Raw genomic sequence first — 20,668 nt, forward strand, 5'->3', positions numbered from 1 at the left:
CCCCCCCCAAGCTAACCTGTATCACAAGCAATTTAGGTCTCGTTTGGGGGTTTCAAAACTGAGAAGGGGAGAAGGGAAGGTTCAGGGTAGCTAATGAGCAGAGAAAGAGAGGGGAAAAGGAGGTCACAGGCTCTGTTCATCTGTAGATTGTACAGATGGTACTTTTTTATACAATGCAACAATGAAATATATTCATTCTAAATATATTTTCAACACTGACACAAACAACAGTGGTTTCTTGAACCTGATCAGTTGAAAGAGCTACAGCTAGATGGTTGTTAGATCATTCTGGCCATGTGATCTTAAAGCTACAAACGCTAAGAGAAATAAGGTCCTTAAACTCTGGCTTAGTTGAAGTGCACAGAGCAGAGTTGAGTGGCTCACTCAAGAGCTTGGACGACACACTTCTTTTCATCTGTCGACTGGAATTCACAGAGAATCTCAAGAGGCTCTCTATCTCTGTCCTCTCTCTCTCTCCCTCTCTCGCCCCTCTCTATCTCTTCCCTCTCTCTCACCCCTCTCTATCTCTGTCCTCTCTCTCTCTCTCCCTTTCTCTTCCCTCTCTCTCTCACCCCTCTCTATCTGTCCTCTCTTTCTCCTTTTCTCTTCTCTCTCTCTCACCCCTCTCTATCTCTGTCCTCTCTCTCTCCTTTTCTCTTCTCTCTCTCTCACCCCTCTCTATCTCTGTCCTCTCTCTCTCCTTTTCTCTTCTCTCTCTCTCTCACCCCTCTATTCAGGAAGTTTGCCAGCAAGTGTCTTTGTTTACAATGCCAAGGGAAAATGTCAGAGATGTTGAAAAAATATTCTTAGACTCTTTTCTTTTTTCCTTTTTCATCTTCCTAATCTAACAGTTTACTGAATTTGATAAGTGTCCTGTCAACATTCTAATCAAATTACTTCGGAACCAAAATTGACAGTTTTCATTAATTATACAAGATTATTCTAATTGCAATTCAAATTTATTCATTCCGAACAGAAGGTATTCAGTAATATTTTACAAAATTTGCATATTAAATGGAGGGAGTAGTGCATTATGTATGGTAATGTATGCACAGTTTCTTATTTTTAACTTCACGGCCATATGTGGTGTCGTTGTAGGAGCAGGTGAAAAGTCTAAGTGTGTTTAATTTGCTTGACAAACATTGGGCTGGAGCTTGTCAAGGGGATTATTGTGAATGCCAATCTTTATTCCCTCTTTATTGATTACCCCAAACTCTAAACATCTGGATGTAAATGGCACTGAGAGAGATTAATTGAATCTTGGGATTAGTCAACGGCTGTATCACTATAAATTAATCTAATAGCATAATTGAAGTGTGCGGTATAAATAAATAATCTTACCTGGTTTCATCTGGGCTTATTGGCACATTTAAAATGGTTTGTAGAATTAAAGCATGGGGATTATAAGTAATGCAACCTACCATGTAACCTTGATTTAAATAATATACCACTATCTCAAAGTTTCTTCCTTTGTCCATTATTTACAGCTTTAGTTGAAATGCTCAAAGCGGGAGAAACATTATGTTTGAAAAAAGAATGGGTTCCTGGTGTAAACAGCCATATTTACGCAAAACCTCCCAATTTGCTCCTTGTTTTGACTTCCTAGAGTGGCCACTGAAGTGCAAACAGCTTACTGGGACGCTGTCTGCTATATAAGGAGGTGTGTGTGTGTCAGCTCCGCAGGCAGAGACTTGTACTGTAATGTAGGCGTAATAATTATCAAACAGCATCGGGGGCTCAGAGTATGGGCTTAACAGTGGGAAAGCATGTTTGATGTGTAGAGGCAGCCCATTGTGCATCCATACAGGGTGACTAAATCTCACGGTTCAGGGAGCACATTAGTATGGCACTACAGTACATCCACCCGCATTCTAAAGGTGATTTCCATTTAGACGCACATTTCCTCATGAAGATAAATATGACTTGAATTGTAATTTCCCTGAAGTAAATATAATACAAATACAACATAACACAGAGTCAGATCAAGCATCCTAATAGATTACTGCCATTTTCCATTTGCATGGTAAGTGGTGAACCTTGTGGTGGTCTAGCAAGTAACAAATTGAATGTTTAATCCATCTCAGGGCAGATTGAGGATCTCAACAGACTGGTGCGTAGCTGCTGTGACTTTTCCAGTGACTGCTGGTACATTAGATATTTTTTGGACATTTCAGCTCTTTAGGGGCTTTTGGAATGTCTTGGCATAGCTAGAAGTGCCATGTGGCAGATAAGTGTAATTTCTTATCGTTTCTAAAGGCGTCTGTTATTTCTCAAATAGGCATTTGGACTTGACATCACATCTAGTCATGCATGACTCTCTCTCTAAATGCTACTAAACAGCTTCTAAATACATATTTAGTTGTTTAGTCAATACTTGCCCTGGCACTCAGTGTAAGCAAGATTAACCCGAACCCTCTCAACATCTCTTCTAAAGTGTGACAAATTGATATTTCTATATGGCTTAATCTGTTAACTATGATGTTTATATGATACATTATTGCAAACTAATTAAAGAAATCACTTCAATATAATTAGTCAGGTTTCAGGAAGCTCATTAGTAGTAATTTGCATGAGAAATAAGCCCTGTATTGGTGCTTCTAGACGGAGGCCAGAACAGTGTTTTAGTTCCACATCAACCCCCATTGTTGGTTGTCTCGGCTGTCTGAAGCGCCCTGAGATGTTTTCAGTCATTGCCCCTAGAAGCAGCAGGGTGTCTTTCAACCGATTCCTCCCCTTAAGCAAGTCAACCTGTATAGGGAAGCAGACTAGTACACAAGCCAGGAAGAGTGAGAGGCAAAACATGATCTGTTTATCTGTCAGTGTTCCTGACAAAGAACTGAGCTGACAAGTCAGGGTTTCCCTCTGTGGAGAAGGTGGGAGGGGGGCTTCTGCACACTTACATGCCCACTCTATGCCCAGCTTCATGTTATTTGCAAATCACACTCTTTTGAAACTCACACAAACGGGTTAGACATGGAACGCTAGGAGTTTGTCAGCTGCCTTCACAACAGCTAGTGATCGCTAACAGTGTGCGGTTCAGTAGGAAGCAGCTTTCTCTTAGCATTTGCCTCGCTGTCACTTTCCCAACACACACGATGCGTCTTGTTCATGCTGGGCTCAGCTAGCCTACTGCTCTGGGAGGCATCTCTCCTCCCTCAGAAACTTCTCATCCCCCCTTTGGACTGAAGGAATCAGAATCTTACAACGACATAAACTCCCCCAAGAAATCATACTCCAAATGGGAGCTAAATTAATAATGTAGAAACATCTATGAAAGGAATCCACATTTTATGATTAGCCCTCTCACCATGCACAGAGGAAAAATGTAAAAATGTAAAAAAGAAAATAAATGAAAAGGTTTGTTTATCCTCTATACTATTTTCCCACCACGGACAAAATCCTCTCCTAAACATCCTGACAGAGAAGCACTTGTGTAGCGCTGATGTCGCAGAGCTAGCTGGCCTCTCTCTCACAAAGGTTAAGGTATCATTAGCTTGCTCCATACAATGGCCATTCAAGCAGCTCACTGCACTCCTCAGGATCCCTGAACAATGTTATTATTTGTCTCAGAATTATAAAGACATGGTTTTGCAGGAAACCCGACAGGCAAAACCCTTTAGAGGTAAATGCTTCGGGGGGCTTGTGGGGTTTAATCTTGTTCCATTAGCATTAGCTTCTTTCTCTTGGACACAAAGACCATAACACATGTTCAAAAGTAAAGACTTTGGTTCAAAGTAAATACTTTGTGTCTCAGGAGCCATTGACTATGTGAATTAGTATAGAGGCTAATTATTTTATTTCTTATTCAAGAGTCAATATTTCCCATAGTTGACTCCTCAATATCCAGATTTTATACTATGAAATGTACACTGGGAGATGTGAAAAGAGGAACAATCACAAATGCCTAGAGTACTTCTAATGTTGTTCTAAAGAAGCTTCTATTGTGCAGAATGGTAGAAAACGAACATATTTCAAGCATGACCTGAACCACCCTTAAATATGGAATCCGCAGTAGGGGGAAACAGCGCCACTGGCCGCCCCACCACCGTTGATATTGCTTTTGTTGTTGAGATGATGAGCTGCATGGTAAACAAATTGCAGTACATATTGTGCTCTTCTATTGCGCGTGCCATGATGTCCGAGGGGAAAAACTGTGTTGGTTGTTTTCAGTGACTGCTTTGTTGTTGTAATATCGCAAACGGACGTGGCTGTTTCACTATTAAGGATTCCAGATTTAACCAAAGAATATTATAGATCACACATGTAAGTAGGAGCAAATATTTTCCCTTTATTATTTTCTGGGTTTATAGTCATATTGTCAACAGTACAACAGCTGTGTGAAGTGTTCTTATGTACTAACTGTGTGTGTGTGTGTGTGACTCCATGTGTGTGATTCATTCCAGGGCGGTTTTAGTCCTTATAAAATATTCATTTTGGTTGTGCAGGGCCCTGTAATTGCCATCTCTCACCCTGAATTATTTATACCTCGCGCAGACTGACAAAGCTTTGCCATACGGCCCCAGATGAATCAGAAAGCAGTCATCTCTGCTGCCAACAGCACTAGGCTTGCACACAAATATGGCAGCTACGTCTCTCAGCCTGGCCCGTCTTAATTTGACATTTTCTTTCCCCCCTGCTTTTTTCCTCGGAGCACAGAAAGGTTACCTGTTAGCTTTAAGCACACCAACCTGCTCCCTGTCTTCCTCCATCTCTCTCTCTCTCTCTCTCTCTCTCTCTCTCTCTCTCTCTCTCTCTCTCTCTCTCTCTCTCTCTCTCTCTCTCTCTCTCTCTCTCTCTCTCTCTCTCTCTCTCTCTCTCTCTCTCTCTCTCTCTCGCTCTCTGTGCCTTGCCTACATGACAGTCCACTGTGGCTGTGTTTTGAGACAGACTTAATGTGGCAGCAGCAGCAGAGTGTCTGCCTCATGCTTTATGATGACTGACCAGTCGTGACAGTCACTTTAGATACATGTATTATACATTAGTAATAATACCATGTAGAAGTATACACACACAAATATGCATACGCACAGAACAAAGGCAATGCGTGCATGAAGACTCAAAGGCACACACACACACACACACACACACACACACACACACACACACACACACACACACACACACACACACACACACACACACACACACACACACACACACACACACACACACACACACACACACACACACACACACACACACACACATACACAACTCCACAATCACTATGCAGCTCTGTTGTCAGTGAACGGTCAAAGCTGCCCACGCTTGGCTCCTCTGTACAGCTTCTGGGTTCTACTGCGTCATTCTGCAGCCTGATCACTCCAAGGTGCCTGTGGAGGTGAGGGCAGGGGGAGCCTTCCAGGCCCTTCCAGGCACCCCAACAGTACGTCCAACACCCTAAATACTGCTATTCACTCCAGCATCTGCTTATCTTCCATCTCACCAGTGCAGGGAGGTGTTGACTGGTATTTCCTCAGGCCCCAAGCCCTGAATGCTAAGCAGTAATCAAAGCACAATATTCCCCCTAGAAATACCTCTTTTCATGCTGCTAGACCAGCTGGCTAGCAGTTTACACATTTAGGATAAATATAAACTCTATTGTTGATGTGCGTGATTATTTTATAATGTCAGCACCCTCCTCACCTGTATTGTGGATAAGGTGTAAGTAACAATAATCTATTCATAATAGTTATACATATAGATCAATAGAACTGGAATGTATCGAAATGACCTTTATAGTGTAGAAATAGTACTGGTTTTATCACTGAAACTAGCTGTTGATTCATTTTGAAAGTAAAGCCAGAAATTATTATTATTTGAACTTTTTTTTAATCCGTTTATACAGATTTCCCAGATTCACTGTAAAACAAAGAGTAGCAGACCCACTATACAGCTTCAATAGCTTGTTGTGTGGTGACGGCAGAGAGGTTTGGGCTAATCATGTTGTATGTGCTGAGTTAGACCTAAAGAATAGCCCTAGTCCACTGTTACCCAGTGATGGATAGTTAGCAGGGCCACTGAATCTCTATCTAACTTGCTACAGTAGACCCGGACTGGAACCTGAAGGGAATCAGCTGAAGATGGTTAGGGGTGTGTTTGATGTGAACCATTTGTGAGACGAGCATTGCTCTTGCTTGAACAAGAAACTGACAGAGTTCAGAGAGGGATAGACGGAGAGGTAGGAAAGGAGAGGGAGAGAAAGAGTTCTCTTCTGTAATGAGTCCTGCAGCCATGAACTAAATGAAGAGGGATTGACAGATCTGGGGATCCTCAAGTAAAATGTTGTCAATGCCACTCTGGCCATTAGAGAACAGGGGGATGGTGGAGGAAATGGTATAGATGATAAAGGGATGAATGGGGTGGTTTTATTGTTTGTATGTCTCAACAGCCCACCTCCCCAGTTATGGGGAATTGTATATGTTGAACAGGAAAACAATGATAGTGAAATGTTTCAGCAATAGCAGTCTCAGAGGAACAGCCCTGAGAGTGGAAAGGGTTAATTTTCGCCAACCCAATAACATTAGATCGTAAGGAACTTGTTCCATGATAAAGAAGTGATATGATATGTGGGGCTGGTCCCTGGGCACTTATTGTTGTACAGGGGTAGGGCAAATATTGTTAATGTGGGGAAGGGGAGGAAAAACAGCTGTAGAGGATGAGAGAAGACAGCAAGCAACCAGCGTACGACAGCAATGTACAGATTACTCAAAATCATTCTGGAATTTGAGTCTCTCTCATCAGCATGGTAAATTAAGATGTGTCAGTACAGAACAACCCACAGGTAGACCAAAAAGCTTTCTCCTTTTTTATACAGGACTATTTGTATAATAACAAGCCAGTGTAATGGAGCCTGGCCTGTCAGAACAGGGACTTGAGTGAGTACACTTCATAGTAGAGTGCCTTACATACTGGAGCTGGAAGGTATGCAGAAGGCTTGACATTAAGACCCTGGCGTTTTGGAAAGCCAATACGTTATTGACCTGTGTACTACCATCTCAGTGAGGAGCTGCTGTCAGCAGATTGTGTGAGACCCTGGTTCCAGGTCTCCTCCATCCTCACTGAGGCCCATCGCTAGGCTCATACTGGGGTCGGATTGGCTGTGGCTGGATGGTGGTCAATACGCACTGCCCTGCAACGATGACTTCACTGTCATGGCCGCCGGCTGTGGACACTCCTTGGTAGTCATTATTGCTGGGGCGCCAATCAGGATCTACGGACTGTCAATGCCTGACACTCATGGATGTTTCAGTCTATCTGTCAGTGGTGAACTTCTGAAGTAGGTGGTGTATAAAACACTGTGAAATAAACGCTGTATGATACCCTGTTAATATTGTAATAGTGCTGTAATAATACAATGGAGTCAATACTTCCCATTTTTCCCTGAATCAAAGGCAGAGATGTCAAGGAGTGGGAGACATCTCCCCCCTCCCAATTAGCTTAGCTCCTTAAATCAGGAAGCGTCTCCTCACTTCGTCTGCTTGTTTTCTCCATTTCTCCTCTATTTGATGGTGGGAGAGGGGCGAGCTAGAATTAGGCCGAATTAGGTCTCCCTTTGAGTGTCATCCTAAAATGATCACAGTAGAGATAAATCAGTCAAAGTACCAAAGTCTGCCTTTTTCTCTTCAATTACCAGGCATGTGAAGCACACGGAGTGGAAACCGCCGAGCCCGCTGCATTACTAAAGAGACAATCTATTTTCTCTTTGACCAGAGGGAGAGAAGCCATTATGGCATGATTAGTAGCTAGCCTCGGCAGTATGGCGAGCATGGAGGTACAGGCTACAGAAGAATCCTATTAATTGCCCTAGTCTCTGTTAGAAGGGGATTGTTTTAACGTTGATTTGTGGGCTTGTAACTCGGGGTGTCGGAAGATTAAAGCTGATGTCAGGTCGTGGTTATACTGGCAGAATTCAGACAGGGAGAGGGTTGTGTCAAAATGAGCATTTCTCTCCAGTCTATCTCTTTAGGCTTTCTTCCCACTTCATAGTTTTCTCCTCCCTTCCTCTCTCCTACTCTTTTCTCTCCCTCTCCCACCACCACTCTCTCTCTTTTCTCTCTCACCCTCTCTCTGATGAACTACAGCCCTTTTCTCTCTCTCTCCCTCCTCCAACTGATAGCTGGCTGGGCCGATGATTTCCTCCATGGCGGTCCGCTGAGAGCCTCGCTCGTCTCCCGGCTTTGGAGGAGTTGCTTTAATTAGCCACGTTAATATCCCCTTCATTGGCCTTAATATCACTCTACACCTTCCTCCATCTCCACGGCCACCAGGGTCCTCCTGTCCTGTCTCTAGCTCTGATTATTGAGAAGGATAGCTTTAATCAAACCTAATTGCAGTTCATTCTTTCTCTCGATCCCCCCTTTGCCCTCCGTTGCCAACATCTAATGGCGTCGTCGCCTTGATTTCCCATTAAAAAACAATTAAACAACCTCGTTTTGGTCTCTGAGCGTGCCAAAACACCAGCACAAAGTTCTGTAGATATTTAAGAAGTAAAAGAGAGAGGCTGGTCTTAATTGCTTGCCTTTTCACCAAGGACCAATTTACAGTGTGCTCATGTAGAATGTTAACCAACTCTAATGTAATGATGCTATACTGTTGCCACTAACATGGACTACTGTTAAAATGAAGCTTATCTGTTAGCTGGGAGATTGTGGTTAATCGTCTTCATAACAGTAAACATAAAAGAGGTAGTTCACGATAGTACGGCTGATATCTATTCCCAAGTACCCTTTTCTGTTAATTGCTTACTTTTTGTTTTACTGCAGTTTTACAGTTTGTAATTGTACTACAACACAACAGAAGAAAGTACAGGAAGGCCCCATGTTAAAAATAACATGCGGCTTCAATAACGGCTACGTTTTGGCAAGAAAATGTATATTTATTTTTTTCGCACAAAGTGCTAAACATTCAGAGCACATCAATCTTGGACACACACACACACACACACACACACACACACACACACACACACACACACACACACACACACACACACACACACACACACACACACACACACACACACACACACACACACACACACACACTCACACACTCACACACTCACTAGTCTAACCCAATCTATATGAGAGGCGACAGACAAATAAAAGTCGTATTTCAGGTCTGCTTTCCGCAGATGTCTACTGCTCTACATTACGACTCTTTGGGGAAATAAAAACAGGGTCAGGGAATTAGAGTAGATAATGGTCATTTTGATGATTGGCCAACAGATGCAACCAAAAACACACTGAACACAATCAGGCAAAATGCACTAACGACAAGTCAGGTTTTTTATGGTCTCGCCGCACACCAACAGGCAATCAGGATTTTGGCGTGGCTTAAAACGTTTTTTTATTGATGTTGGGGCCAAAGCTCTTGGATGGTGAGTGAAAATATTTTCTCACCTCTCATGTTCTTTGGGGCTAACAGTGGTGCTGAGGGTTATTGGAGTCTATTGGAGAACGCTTCTAAATGACCAGTGCATGTATTAATGTGGCCAGGGTTAGGGGGTCGTTTCAAGCCACTGATTTACTGCATTGGCCCAGATCCCACTGTGGAGTGAGAAGGAGGAGGCTAAGTGTTGAGAAAGGACCCTCTTAAGCAGCAAGCTCTACACGAAGCATTCAATACATGTTAATAAAATAACTGGCAAAAGTGCCAATTTTGCTTTTCAATGGAAACCATGAAATTGTACATAAAACCAATGAATGGTGGTGACATATTAGCATTACTGTTAACATCAAACTTGGCGGGAGCCCAGTAGCAGGAATCTGTATGATTATGTATATACTGTACATGATAAGGAAGTCAATTAAGGTGTGTTGCAGTACATTCTGCTGATATAATCATTGATCCCACTGTCAGGTGTAGGACATGTTGTTGTCATCACTTGCAGTGCTAATAGGGAAGACATTTGTAGTCGGAGACAGTAAACCAAGTCAGGGACCGTTAAGCGTCCTCCACCTGTCTCCTTTGTCATGTTATCTACTGGAACACGGAAAGGTTATGTTTTAAAGGAGAGCTCACGATAGGAGGCTTTTTCAATAAAATCACAGGGACCTGACGTTCATTTGACGTTCACAGGCAAACACTTGGCAGCTGAAGCGCAGCGAGAGAGAGAGAGCGAGAGAGAGACAGACAGAGAAAGAGAGAGAGACAGAGACTCAAAGACTAAACAACCCTAGATCTCTCTCTCACACATGACATTTGTTCGGAGACAATTAGCCAGGTTGTAATTTGTGGCATAATTGCCTCACCCACCCATGTGTGCATGTGTGCATGTGTGCATGCGCGTGTGTGTGCTTGTGTGTGTGGCGTGAAGCGAAGGTCCCAGGAGTGGCCGCCTAATTGTCTGACAGGACTATAAGTTTTGTGGCACGCTCTCACCTTGTTAGGTCCTTTATCCCTGATGCTCATCAAACAAGACCTGGTCACAGGTGGGCCTCATTTGCCTCCCTATTGAACAGCACAACTTTAATTGCACAGGGGGTGTTCTGGGATTAAATAGGTGGGTGGAATATCAAGTGACTTCCTGTATTCTAGCAGCAGATGGGAGTAGGAGCAGGCTGTGAACTCAGGTGAGAGGATGGTATGACAAAGGGTTGCTGCTAAGGGATATTAGAAGCAACAGAAGATATCTACATTATTTTAAACAGATGAGTAATATCTATTGGTTTGATACTGGTGTAATATATTTGTAGTTAACAGGTTGAATGGCATGGACCTGTATTGGCTTTTTGAAATTCCATTCCATATGAATTCTTGAATGGCTCTACGCTTCAAGTATTATTATTTGTTTGACTATTTTGTAAAACACAAAATCACACCTTTCTACCTCCGCTTGTCATTTCTCGTCACATCTCTCTGGCTCACTTCCTCTAAATCTTCCTTTCTCTTTCCTCCTTTTCTGTCTATGGTGTTGAATGTACTGTACTGACTGACTGACTGTCTGACTGACTACACTGACTGACTGACTGACTGACTGTACTGACTGACTGTCTGACTGACTACACTGACTACACTGACTGACTGACTGACTGACTGTACTGACTGACTGTCTGACTGACTACACTGACTACACTGACTGACTGACTGACTGTACTGACTACACTGACTGACTGTCTGACTGTACTGACTACACTGACTGACTGTCTGACTGTACTGACTGACTGACTGTCTGACTGACTACACTGACTACACTGACTGACTGACTGACTGACTGTACTGACTACACTGACTGTCTGACTGTACTGACTACACTGACTGACTGTCTGACTGTACTGACTACACTGACTGACTGTCTGACTGTACTGACTACACTGACTGACTGACTGACTGACTGACTGACTGACTGACTGACTGACTGACTGACTACACTGACTGACTGACTGACTGACTGACTGACTGACTGACTGACTACACTGACTGACTGTAGTGACTGACTGACTGACTGACTGACTGACTGACTGACTGACTGACTGACTGACTGACTGACTGACTGACTACACTGACTGACTGACTGTACTGACTACACTGACTGACTGACTGACTGACTACACTGACTGACTGTAGTGACTGACTGACTGACTGACTGACTACACTGACTGACTGACTGGACTGACTGACTGATTGTACTGTCCCCCATGCAAGACTGACAATACTTCTGTTCCGTTCTATTCTATTTAATTCTATTCCGTTCCATTCTAGTACTGTGTACTTAAATTCAATTTTTATTTTGTGTTCTTTTTCAGATTTTTCCTGAAGTTCTTCCTGAAGTGCAATCAGAACTGTCTGAAGAATGCAGGGAATCCAAGAGACATGCGCAGGTTCCAGGTAACTGAAATTTACACAAAATTACACACACGCACACACACACACTCACAGGTTTCATGCACACAGGTTTACACGCACACATCCTTGCAGAGGGTGTCAGTGTGCTGCTGAACACATGTAAGGAATATTTATTGGGGAACACCATCTGACACAAATAAGGATATGGGATTTCAGAGGTGCTATCAATTGTGGTCCTGACAGCTTTCTGAACCACAGCACAGAAGGGAGGATGATCCCACCACATGTAACAACACTGTTAACTCAGGGTTAGCCCACACACACACACACACACACACACACACACACACACACACACACACACACACACACACACACACACACACACACACACACACACACACACACACACACACACACACACACACACACACTAGAGTTGTCACGATACCACGATTATTCACTGTGCAGCCAACGAGAACCATCTGAGAGGTGTTTTCCATTACACTGCGGCCAGTATGAGCAATGAAACGTCTATCTGGAGGTCTGGAATACTCCCCTGTCTAAGAGGCTACTAAAGCTAAAATACATGCTCTATTAAATGTGGAGGAGTGCCATTGAAGTTAGTAATCGACATATCCACCAACCACAGACCCATATACCTCAGGAAGGAGGTCAGGCCTGAATAAAGTGGAGGTATCCTATCTGCCTTGCCACAAACTCCAGGGGCCATCAGTCACTGCCAATCATGGGCCATGACAGACACACCAACCTAGCTTTCTCCAGCAACCCTCAGACATGAAACAGACAGACTGTTTCTGATGTCACCAGTAGACCTCCCTGTTCTCCTTTTCCCTCAGGGGGGTAACTGGACTTAACAGAGTCAATGTCTTCACAAACAGCTCAGGTGTTCACTCTACCATTGCATTACTCCTAGATTCACAAGAGACTGGGACATACTGCCCCAGCTATGACAGCTACTGAGCTATCTTTAAAAACCATCTCCCTCAGGCATATGTAACAGGAGGTGTATGAGTTAGTGTTGTATAAAACTTCTACCCCATTTGTATCTTTAAACAAATCTAGATTTACTGTATTTATAGGGAATCAACTGGCAATTATTGTTGGAGTATTTTGGGATGGGAGAGGGGTATTGTAGGCCAAGGCTTACAATATTTTGGCTATCTTTTCTGGTCTCCGTTCTGGTGGCCAGAATGCCGTTTTTCCCAGATAGATTTACCAGATGCTCCACTGTAGGTGTTTCTCCAGCCAAGGTTGTGTATTCTGCCTTTCACTCTTATTACCCCGCCCCCCCTCCAAAACCAGCTTGAGGCCAGAGAGGGCCACATCCATCATGTGCAGCTTGGCCCAGCTCTGAACCTGTGAGCAAGAATGGAGCTCTTTCACCTCCCTACTCTGCCCCCCTACCTCTTTCCCAACTCCCCCTCTTTCCCCCCAAAACGAACCAAAAAAGCACCCCCCAAATTCCACAGCTACACCGAGGTCACTCACCGGCAAAGAGAACCTGAGAGGGGCTCTCTATTTCCTGCTCGGAAACACTTTCTCCATTCATGGCCTAGTTCACTGTTTGGAGATGTGGTCAAGAGAAAGCAAAACAACAAGAACAAGCGCTATGATATATTGAGGCTTTAAGAGCCGCAATGGCTTCAATCCACAATCGGATTGAATCTCAGCCGGAGTTAGACTTTGATCCAGGGGAAATGTTTGTTGAACAAAGAAGAGGTTCGTTCTTGTTGTTTGTGAGTTTGTCTAGTTTGTCCACCATACGGAACTAGATAGATGAGTCGTTCAATGTGTTCTGTGAATCGAAGTCAAGACAACAATCGTCAGAGTGGTCAACAAAAGTGATTACAGAGAGTGATAAATGTTGATGTGGAAATCTGAAAATAGCCAAGTGTGATTACGCTGATGTTTTGTACGTGATTGTGCCGCTTTCATACAGATTGCTAAATGACACGCTCTACCTTCACTCTTGTTGCAGGTTGTTGTCTCGACGACCGTCAATGTGGATGGCCATGTCTTGGCTGTCTCAGACAACATGTTTGTCCACAACAACTCCAAGCATGGGCGAAGGGCTCGCAGACTCGACCCTTCAGAAGGTACGCCTCCTTATCTAGAGAATGGTAGGCACATTTTACATCCTGTTCTTTGTCATTCCTTCCATTTGCCCTCTGTTCATACACTCTTCTAAGTCTGTGCTGTAAGTCGCTATTTGCCTCCTCATGCATACTATTTGAAGTGGATTGGAAATTGTATACAATAATCATTCTAAGAATGCTAGTAATTCTGGTAATTTTAATGATTATAAAACGATATACTATTTCCAATCTTGTCCAAGTGTTTAATTTCACATAAAAGTTTTTAACCTATGCGAAACAGGATAAAATTGGCAAATAAGTCACAGTGAGGTCGATTTCCTGTTGCTGGGCACTGCAGTTTCAGCTGAGTGGAGAAATGAGGGGATGAAGAAGAGGGCAGGAGGAGGGGGGGGAAACTTTTTTTCTTCCAACTGATTCCATATGATAGACTGATTGCCTGCTCGGCCAAAAGAGAGGCAAGCAGGACCTCCAAACCATGGGAAATCCAAAAAGTAAAATGCACTGAACATAACCTTCTGACCCCTCCTGGCCTCCTCTCGCAGATGAGAGCACACACAGCTCAGAGATTATGGAAAAAACAGAGCAGACCAATTGTGCAAATTGCTTATCTTCAGATTTCAAGAGGCAATTATGGCTAGGCAAACAGTCTATATACACACACCACTGCCTGAAACGGCCTTCTCTCCACTTTAATAACCATTAATGGTCCTATCACCAAAAGCAAATGTAACGTTTAACACAACAACAGTTCTAAAAAAAAAACTGACAAGACAATTAATATATCTTATGTAGTCCAGTCCTAGTGGGGGATAAGCTAATCTATTTGTTTTAGTCTTTATTAATGACTCCTCTACTAGAGGACAAAATCAAATAATTAAAGTCCTGCCTCAAGCATCGAAGTCATTATGCTCAGTGACGTTCTGTTGTGTTGGTGTCTGTGTCTCACGTTTATGACACGGTAGGTGTGGATCGCCTAGCAACCTGCGTCTAATGAGGAGAGCAATTAAAGAGGTTGAGCCCTCTCCTCCATGTTCCCCCCATCCCACGGGATAGTGTGTGTGTGTGTGTGTGTGTGTGTGTGTGTGTGTGTGTGTGTGTGTGTGTGTGTGTGTGTGTGTGCGTGCGTGCGTGCGTGCGTGCGTGCGTGCGTGCGTGCGTGCGTGCGTGCGTGTGTGTGTTATGAGGGTGCCACACAGATTTCCCCTGCCCACCCCTTTCTTCTCCTACTCATTCTTCAAAGCGCAAGAGCAGTAGGCTTGCCTCACATAGCCATCTTCTTTCAATAACACAATCTATCTTAGTATCTTTTGAGTGCCCAAATCACCAGATAACTTTCAATTATGGAGTTTGAGAAAATGGCACTTAACTATAATACACAAAATTTCACTTTCCAATATATCTCAATCTATTTTTCATCCCAACCTAATGTACATGAGTGTAGAAAACAAACACTTTGTGTGTATTAGCAATGTACCGTAGCTCTTTAGCTAAAATGTTGCTTGTTTGCCTCCACCACCCCCGACACTCATACACGTGACACATGAGAACAGGATACTCGGTCGTAAAACGTAATCGCATCCATGTCTTCCATAGAGTTCTGACACCAGGCAGGCAGACAGACAGCACCCTTTAAATTAGCAACACATTCTTCAATAGGTGTTCACTGGGTGAGAGCCTCAGACATGGCTTGACTGTCTGTGTCTGAGAAAGCAAGGCATACTCTCAGTTCATTGTCTCAACACTGGGGTGACAGTGTCAGGCTGCTCAACAGGTGCTGCCCCCTATTGGTGCTGAATGGGAATTTATTTTACTGACACAACTGAACCGTGCATGTGTGAACAGTCAAACAAGCATATGCATTTAGACATGAATATAAAGAAAATCCTTCACTAATACATACACACTTGCAGACTCACACACACCCCCTCATACACACTCACTCCACCTGTTCCTTAGTCATGTTCCACCTCCACCATCGAGACTTGGAGAATATGGAAGACTCAACATAGAGCCTGCAACGCCCCAGTCATTTGCATGCTGTAAGTGGCTGTAATGCTGTTATGGTTTATGCAATAAAGACAAGTGAATCCAGTCTGCTCCATCTGAAAGATTGAGAGGGAGAGAGTGAGTGTGAGAGAGAGAGAGAGAGAGAGAGAGGGAGAGAGAGAGGGGGGAAGAGATAGAGAGAGAGCGGTAACAGATGGCCCAGGGAGAGTTAAAAGGTATAATCCCATCAGCTGCACTATCATCCGACCATCTGGACATCCCACAGCACAATTACAACACATTTCAGCAGGCAGAACAAAGGACGCAACATCGACGGACACATCAGACCTGTTTGAGTGGCTCAGTAGGCCTACTAGAGCTTCAGACGGAAGTTGGCTTTTAGCTCAGATCTAAGATCAGTTTTCTGTACTCTAGTGCTAACTTTAACCATTAGGAAGTAAAGGAACCAAAATGTATGTTGAATCTGCACTTAGAGCCATTTGAAAACAGTAACATTATTTAAGAGAATGCTCACAGATAAACCCATATTGTTTTAAGCTACTTAAAGATGCATTATGTAGAAATCGCTCCGCCATTTCCTGAAAGTTCTAATAGTTCGCCTAATTTCAGTTTATGTGACAAAACAAGAAAGTATAGTGTAGAGAATTATTGTACCACATAAACCTTTGTGAAATATATTTTCCATAACCAAATATATTCTATTTTTAGCTGTTTGAAGCTGGTGTAATAAACCGAAAGTAAAATAAGCTAAAATTTGACTTAAGAACGGGAAGTATCGAAATAGTGCACATAGAACAGATCTACCGCTTCTTAGACTTGCTTTCAATGACAATGACAGATCTATAACACACATTTCTATGTGAATGTGGTCAGGTCACCCAAAAAGTTACATATTGCAGCTTTAAAAGTACAAAGTTTAGTGATGCACAGACAGGCCTTGTTTTAGCCATCCTCATTCCCTCCCTGCAATGTCTATCATCTGCTGCGGGGAATTGTGAGTGTCTATCATCAGATCGCCTGCGCTGCCTGTGTAATCCACTTGGCCACGGTTCCCATTCAGCACATGCTCCCCTCTCTGTCTGTGCATTGAGACATATGCAAATTTTCAGGCAGAAGGGTGGACGGCTTAGGGCCCCGGTCGCTCCCTCTCCATGGGTCCTTTCTGTGTGTGGGAGGGGGGCGTTGGGATTTCCGAGGTGGTGTGTGTGTGTGTGTGTGTATGTGTGTAGGTTTCTGGCTGCAGCTGCCCCCCAACAACCACCATTAACAATCCCCCCTCTCCCTCTCTCTCTCTCTCTCTCTCTCTCTCTCTCTCGCTCTGTCTCTTTCTGTCTCTCTCTCATTCTCTCGCTCTCTCCCTCTCTCCCGGGTCCAAAGTCAATTTGTGTACAGTCATTTTGAAGGGGGAATTATTTGCCGTAATCGGCAGCACTGATGAAGGTCAGCTCCTTTGAGGGGACACGGCGATCCCACAGAGAGATGGTCTTCTTTCAGATGCTCTGCTTAGCAATTAAGCAAAGCAAATGTCACTCGTCCAGACCTCAGAGATGAAATTCTGTAAGGGGTGATTAGCATGAAGTCAACAGAGCCTGTTAAAGTCCGATTTCCCGTAGTGTTTGTGTGTGTGTGTGTGTGTGTGTGTGTGTGTGTGTGTGTGTGTGTGTGTGTGTGTGTGTGTGTGTGTGTGTGTGTGTGTGTGTGTGTGTGTGTGTGCGCGCTTGTGCGCTTGTGCGTGTGTGCATGTGCGCTTCATGGGGAGAAAGCAAACATAACCTGCACAGCCCCAACAGCAAAGCAAACAAAGGGAGATGTCTTGTCTGTAGTGATCCATACAACAAAGGCAGATGGGGATTTACTTACTGAACTGGAGTGATAATAGGAGTTCAGCAATGTGCTCATATAAATAGTGGAACACGTTAAAAGAACAAGACTGTGTGCAGTTCACATTGTATTCACAAAATATAGATGTAAAAAGATTGCATGTAATATCGCTGTTTTATGGTTAGCTTTCATGCTATGCCTGATCTAAACGTGGTGTCAGGGTGAGCACCATATTAAGGTAATGCATCAAATGACAGGAAGAGTTTGATTAGATTATAATAACTCACAGCCCTCTGATGAATGGCAAAGTTATGTAGCAAAAGTCAATGCAGATGAAAAGCATTGTAATAAACAATGTGAAATGGATTGAATCGATCACAAAAGGCAAAACTGAGCCTGAATAATTCATGAATTTATTCATGTTGTGAAACTGCATTCTAAACAACATGCCAGAACGCAGGGAACAAAGACAATGGCATGACATGAAACCAACAACATAGCTTTGGCTTGTCATTTACATTCTACAGCTTTATTCTGGACTCATATGAGATGTGTTTAACTTTCAAATTCTACTGTACATGCAGGGCTACGCCTAATCAATTTTGATAGCTACATTTGCACTGACACATAATTTGCTACACCAAATCATTTCCCCTCACGAGCCCAGCGCTTAGCCTTTGTGAAGCGGACCATTTGAAGGGTCTGCTTACATCACTCCAACATGCTGATGAATGATTTTTATTCTCGCGCCTAAAAGGACAAATCCATCATTCTTTCTCTCTCCAGGCTTATTTCCATGATATGTCTTTCTATTGGGATAAAGACATCAGGCTATGTCGAAGTGTAGGTACTGAATAGGCTCTTCTTTCCTCTGTGTTAAGCAGCCACCCCTTGCATCAAGGCCATCAGCCCCAGTGAGGGATGGACCACAGGAGGGGCCACTGTCATCATCATTGGGGACAACTTCTTTGACGGCCTGCAGGTCGTCTTCGGGACCATGCTTGTCTGGAGTGAGGTACAGTATTTTTTGTCACACCATTGAGTTGATTGAATTTCAGCCTAGGTTTTAAGTATCTTACCGTTTTTACAAAAAATATCCTATTAGAAACTGAAGCCTTTACTATAAAAACTAGTAACAATAGCCATTCTTTTGTATGTTTGTACGAGACCTTAGTAGGTATGGTCAGACTCAATGCTTCCTGTGCCCTGTCATCCAGCTCATCACCCCCCACGCCATCCGCGTCCAGACCCCTCCCAGGCACATCCCTGGTGTGGTGGAGGTCACGCTGTCCTACAAGTCCAAGCAGTTCTGCAAGGGGGCTCCTGGAAGATTTGTCTACACCGGTGAGTCAGAATGCTTAATGCTTCTTTCAGTCTCTCCTCCCTGGGTTTAGTCCCCTGACTATGCATCCTCTCTGGATTAAACACAAACTCTGTTCAAAATCGTGCACACTTACTCACACTCACTGATCTGATACATTTGGATTAAAAAAACAAGGGTTCCCTGACATACATAACTTTTACCCATCCAGTCATTTTGCATCTATGGTTAGGCTGGAAGTAAGGATACATTTTCACAGTATTGGAACAGGGTCCCAGTGTCAAGGCAGTAATGATGGACTAACCAGGCCCCTGCTTTCTGGGTCTGGAATGTTCAATGTGTGAGAACTGCACCGCTAGCTAAAGGTGTTTGGTGGAAGGACTTCTATGAGTGCAACTTGATCTCTCCCTGAACTGCCATTAGAAGTCGGCGCTGCCAAGCTCTGTTAAATTCAATCTGTCAGGATAATTCACTCTGCCAATTATATTTCTCTCCTCACTTGTCAGATATGCATCTACTAATTTGCAGATTTTTTCTATATATTGTAATTTTAATGAAAGTAGTGACTGAACTAGAGAGAAATAGAAGGATGCAGTTAAGGGTATTTGTGACCGTGTGTGTGTGTGTGTGTGTGTGTGTGTGTGTGTGTGTGTGTGTGTGTGTGTGTGTGTGTGTGTGTGTGTGTGTGTGTGTGTGTGTGTGTGTGTGTGTGTGTGTGTGTGTGTGTGCGCGTGTGCCCGTGTGTGTGTGTGTGTGTGTGAGTCTTGTGTGAGTGTGTCACACCATAAGTATAGGTGGATTATCTTGGCTAACAGAGGGATATGGTGGTCTTATCTGTCATCATTGGTGAGGAGGCAGAGGTCATGAGGGTCAGGGGCTGTCTGACCTGGAAGCCTCCGTCTGTTCTAACACCGATGGCTAGAATGAGACGAGGCGCGTCAAAGCACTCTCCCTCAAAAAAGTGGAGGGGTGTGGGTGAAGGGGGGGGGGGGGGGTGGACCCCTTAACCCCGCCCCCCAGACCCCTTCCATCCTGGGCAGCTGTTTCTCATCAAGCCACCCCCCCCCCCCCCCAAGCCACCCGTTCCCTTCCCCTCCAACCGTGCAGTCTGGCCTAGCACTCCTGCGTTTAACCTCCCTAGCAGAAGCAGAGCAGAGGCCAACAAGGCACTGGGATAATGAAACAAGAGTGCAGTGTGCTGAGTGTGTGAGCGTATGTGCATATGTGTGAAGCCTGGGAAGGTGTATAAGTTAAGAGACATTATTGGCTTCTATAGCACCCCGGTAAATGTGCCAGGTCTCTTAAGAACAGACCCCATTAGTCACACGGGCTAAGCGGATTGGGATGATTACCATCAGATTTTACTGGGGGAACCTGTCCCCTTCTGGATCTATGTTGATTTCGTTCCTTTTTCCTTCTCTGGTTCCTGCTCTGTTCCAGTTAGTCGAAAGATACAATTAACCTGGGAGGCAACGGCAGTACAATTGATTAGTGTGGTGAATTAAAAGAGAGGGCCCACCAATAAGACAAGTCTAGCTCCTCAGCCTACTGCTATTCCCAGATTGGATCACCCTGATTGTACCAGGGTCGAAATGAAACTGTTAACGAG

The 20,668-nt window shown here is 43.8% G+C and overlaps 1 protein-coding gene across 2 annotated transcripts in view; it reads left to right on the top strand.

The window, feature by feature from the left end:
• Positions 1-20,668, top strand: part of LOC120017934 (transcription factor COE3-like) — a 70,530-nt gene that overhangs the window by 30,180 nt on the left and 19,682 nt on the right. The window contains exons 7-10 of one of the 2 annotated variants that reach the window (XM_038960889.1): positions 11,751-11,832; positions 13,793-13,934; positions 18,623-18,753; positions 18,956-19,082. In XM_038960889.1, coding sequence (XP_038816817.1) covers positions 11,751-11,832; positions 13,793-13,934; positions 18,623-18,753; positions 18,956-19,082 — 482 coding nt within the window. The remainder of the gene's footprint in view (positions 1-11,750; positions 11,833-13,792; positions 13,935-18,622; positions 18,754-18,955; positions 19,083-20,668) is intronic. The other variant, XM_038960890.1, reaches the window with a different exon arrangement.

This window comes from Salvelinus namaycush, chromosome 22, assembly GCF_016432855.1.
Source record: "Salvelinus namaycush isolate Seneca chromosome 22, SaNama_1.0, whole genome shotgun sequence".
Lineage (NCBI taxonomy): Eukaryota > Metazoa > Chordata > Actinopteri > Salmoniformes > Salmonidae > Salvelinus > Salvelinus namaycush.